Source organism: Vigna unguiculata, chromosome 11, assembly GCF_004118075.2.
Source record: "Vigna unguiculata cultivar IT97K-499-35 chromosome 11, ASM411807v1, whole genome shotgun sequence".
NCBI classification, from domain to species: domain Eukaryota; kingdom Viridiplantae; phylum Streptophyta; class Magnoliopsida; order Fabales; family Fabaceae; genus Vigna; species Vigna unguiculata.
The window spans coordinates 7,702,501-7,705,600 of NC_040289.1; the positions used below are offsets into that span (position 1 = coordinate 7,702,501).

Sequence of the window (3,100 nt, forward strand, 5' to 3'; positions counted from 1 at the left end):
TTTCTCTCCAAATTAAGACAAAATTTAATTTATATATAAATGTTATATGGATATTCTTATTAAAATGTATATTTTTATTAAATATTTTTAATTTAGAATTAGAGTTGGTTTAAAATTAAAACGAAAAAAATAATAATATCATTAATTTAAAATTTTAAGAGATTAAAAATAATCAATCATACGTGTATCACATCAATGGACCATTAGTTCATAACATTTGAAAAAAGAAATTGTACTGATTAGTAAAAGGGTTTAGATTGAAAAAAAAAACTCTTGATTTCACGTCAATAAAGTTTAAAAATCGTCTATTACAAAAAAAAAATAGTTCAGTAAAAGGATTTAATTGAGGAAATAAAATACATATGATTTTAGTGTGGTAATAAAGATATGACAAAGTCTACTACACTAAAATATTCTTGTTAGTCAATTCGGTTTCACCCAAAAAACAATTATTCTTATTAAATTTATACTTAGCTGTTTATACTTCTTTTTTTATGAATACGTTTATCAAATTTTTATTCAACTCAATTAATACTTAATTAAATGTATACATATATAATCAGTTTTACTGTTTTAGGATTTTCGTTATTTTTAAAATATAAGAAATATTCTATATGGGAAAATAAGATTAAATATTTGTTTTAAACTAAAAGGTTTGTCAAACCTAGGGATGTCAACAGGACGGGTAGGATACGGGTAGTAACTCTCCCATACCTTACCCGCTGGATAAATATTTGTTCCGTATCCGTATTTATATCCGTCGGGTATCCGTTATGCGGGTACCCCTATATTTTTTTCATATATGGGAAAATAAGATTAAATATTTGTTTTAAACTAAAAGGTTTGTCAAACCTAGGGATGTCAATAGGGCGGGTAGGGTACGGGTAGTAACTCTCCCGTACCTTACCCGCTGGATAAATATTTGTTCCGTATCCGTATTCATATCCGTCGGGTATCCGTTATGCGGGTACCCCTATATTTTTTTCATATCCGCAGGTATCCACGGGTACCCGTTGGTATTTACAAAATTATTTAAAAAATAAATATTTAATCATAAATTCAAATAAAATAAAATACATCACTATCATAAAATTTAAATAAAGTTCAAACAAATTCAAGTCTATACAAATCCAAATAATTATAAAAATAGATATAAAATAACTTTCAGCACAATGCAAATTCTTTAATTAGTGTTTTGATCAACAAGTCCACTCTCTCTGATTGATTCCTAAAAAGTAATCAAATAATAAACTCCAACTGTCACGTGCCAAGTATTCTTATTTTGATTCCATCATTTGACAACAAGCATACCATAAACGTCACTGTCTATAGGGTTTGATGTATATGCCCAATTTCAAAGAAGGAAAAGAGAAGAATGTCAAGCGGTGTATTTAGAAGAAGACAACGTACCAGTACTTGAAACTGAAAGATTGAAGACATAAAAAGATAAGATGTGCAGCTTAGAGAATATTAGATCAGAATGTTTTTTACTAATATATATATATATTATATATATATATATATATATATATATATATATATATAAAGGTATTTTTATGAATTAAAGTTTAGCGGGTACGGGTATCCACGGGTACGGATACTATGATACCCGTATCCGCCCTGTTAACATGCGGGTATCAAAAATACCCGTACCCACGGGTAGCAGGTATCCATTTTTAATATCCGTTTTCTACCCATTGCGGGTTTTATCAGCGGATACCCGCGGGTACGGATATTTTTGACATCCCTAGTCAAACCTATAATTTAAATAATATTAAACAAATATTCTAAACATAATATTTAGAAACTATATTTTAAATATCAAAACGCCACATTCAGTACATATATTAATTATAGCAGAAAATAATAAATAAATTATTAATACTGTTTTGATTGAAATTTATTTTATTACTAAATATTTTCAGGAGTATAACAATATTCTTTCTATAAATTCATGTTTAGCTCCATTAAACACCACAAGTGAGATCTCAATTAACATACAAATTTGAGATTTTTGGAGAGAATTTAGAGAAGAGATATGGGGAAAATTGAGATAAAAGCTCTTGGGGTTATAATCACGGTCATGATCCTATTGAGTTTTGCTGAAGCCGAATCAACAGATAATTTTTGGTGCAATGCGAAGTGCAAAATCAAATGTGAAGAACAACCTTTTCCTGAACATTATGCACAATGCATGAAGGATTGTGAATCACACTGTACTGAATTATCCTCTAATCCTGTTTATAATTGTATTACTGGTTGCCGTTTAATGAAGTCCATTGCCACAAAAAATGGTATGTATTCTAAAATTGTTTTCCTGTTTTTATGATTTTATATTATTTTCCCTATATTTGAATTCATTAGTTATTATTATTATTATTATTATTATTATTATTATTATTTTTATTTTGATGATTGAGTGTGCTTGCTTATTATTTTGACCATTAATTTTATTTGCTTGTAGGTGCTAGTGATCTTGTGGAGAATGCGATGAATACTTGCATGCAAGAGTGTAAGAAAAGGATATAAATTTTTGAATGAAAAATTGTGAAAGGAGATAGTATTCCTATTTGATTATTATGAGAAATAAATCTTAATCAATAAATAATATTTCTCATCTATTTTCATGCCTCTTTTTTGTTTTTCCAAGTACTTCCTTTCATTTTCTTATCTTCCTTTTTATTGTTGTAACTCGGGTATTAATTTTTTTTTTTTTTAAGAAAACGTTGTTATCAAATTCCATAAAGGAGGATAACAAGAAAAAGTTCTTAAGAGAAAGTAATATTTAAATTTTGAGGATGGTATTTTTATTAAGCCTTTATAATCTGAATCAAAAATGAGAATACATCTGGATGTGTAAAATTACAAGTTTAAAAATATTTAATTATTTATACTTTTAAAATACATAAAACTAAATTTCAACCAATAAATAACTATTGCAAGTACAATTCTTATAATTGAATGATGTCTTATTATTAAGGATTATACTTGAAAGATGTAAAAGTGTGTCTAAATAGATTTTTTTTCTTTTCTCACGATAAACTTTCAAAATATAGTGATGGTAGAGACGTAGAGTGGCCAATTAATAAGGTAGTCCAAA

General features: G+C 27.3%; 1 protein-coding gene across 1 annotated transcript; it reads left to right on the forward strand.

Annotated features, from left to right (window-relative positions):
- The first annotated feature begins 1,985 nt into the window (after positions 1-1,985).
- Positions 1,986-2,617, forward strand: LOC114168240. The gene is made up of 2 exons (XM_028052986.1): positions 1,986-2,294; positions 2,465-2,617. Exons 1-2 carry the CDS (start codon positions 2,039-2,041, stop codon positions 2,527-2,529), a joined length of 321 nt encoding a protein of 106 aa, XP_027908787.1. The 5' UTR covers positions 1,986-2,038; the 3' UTR covers positions 2,530-2,617.
- Positions 2,618-3,100: the final 483 nt, after the last annotated feature.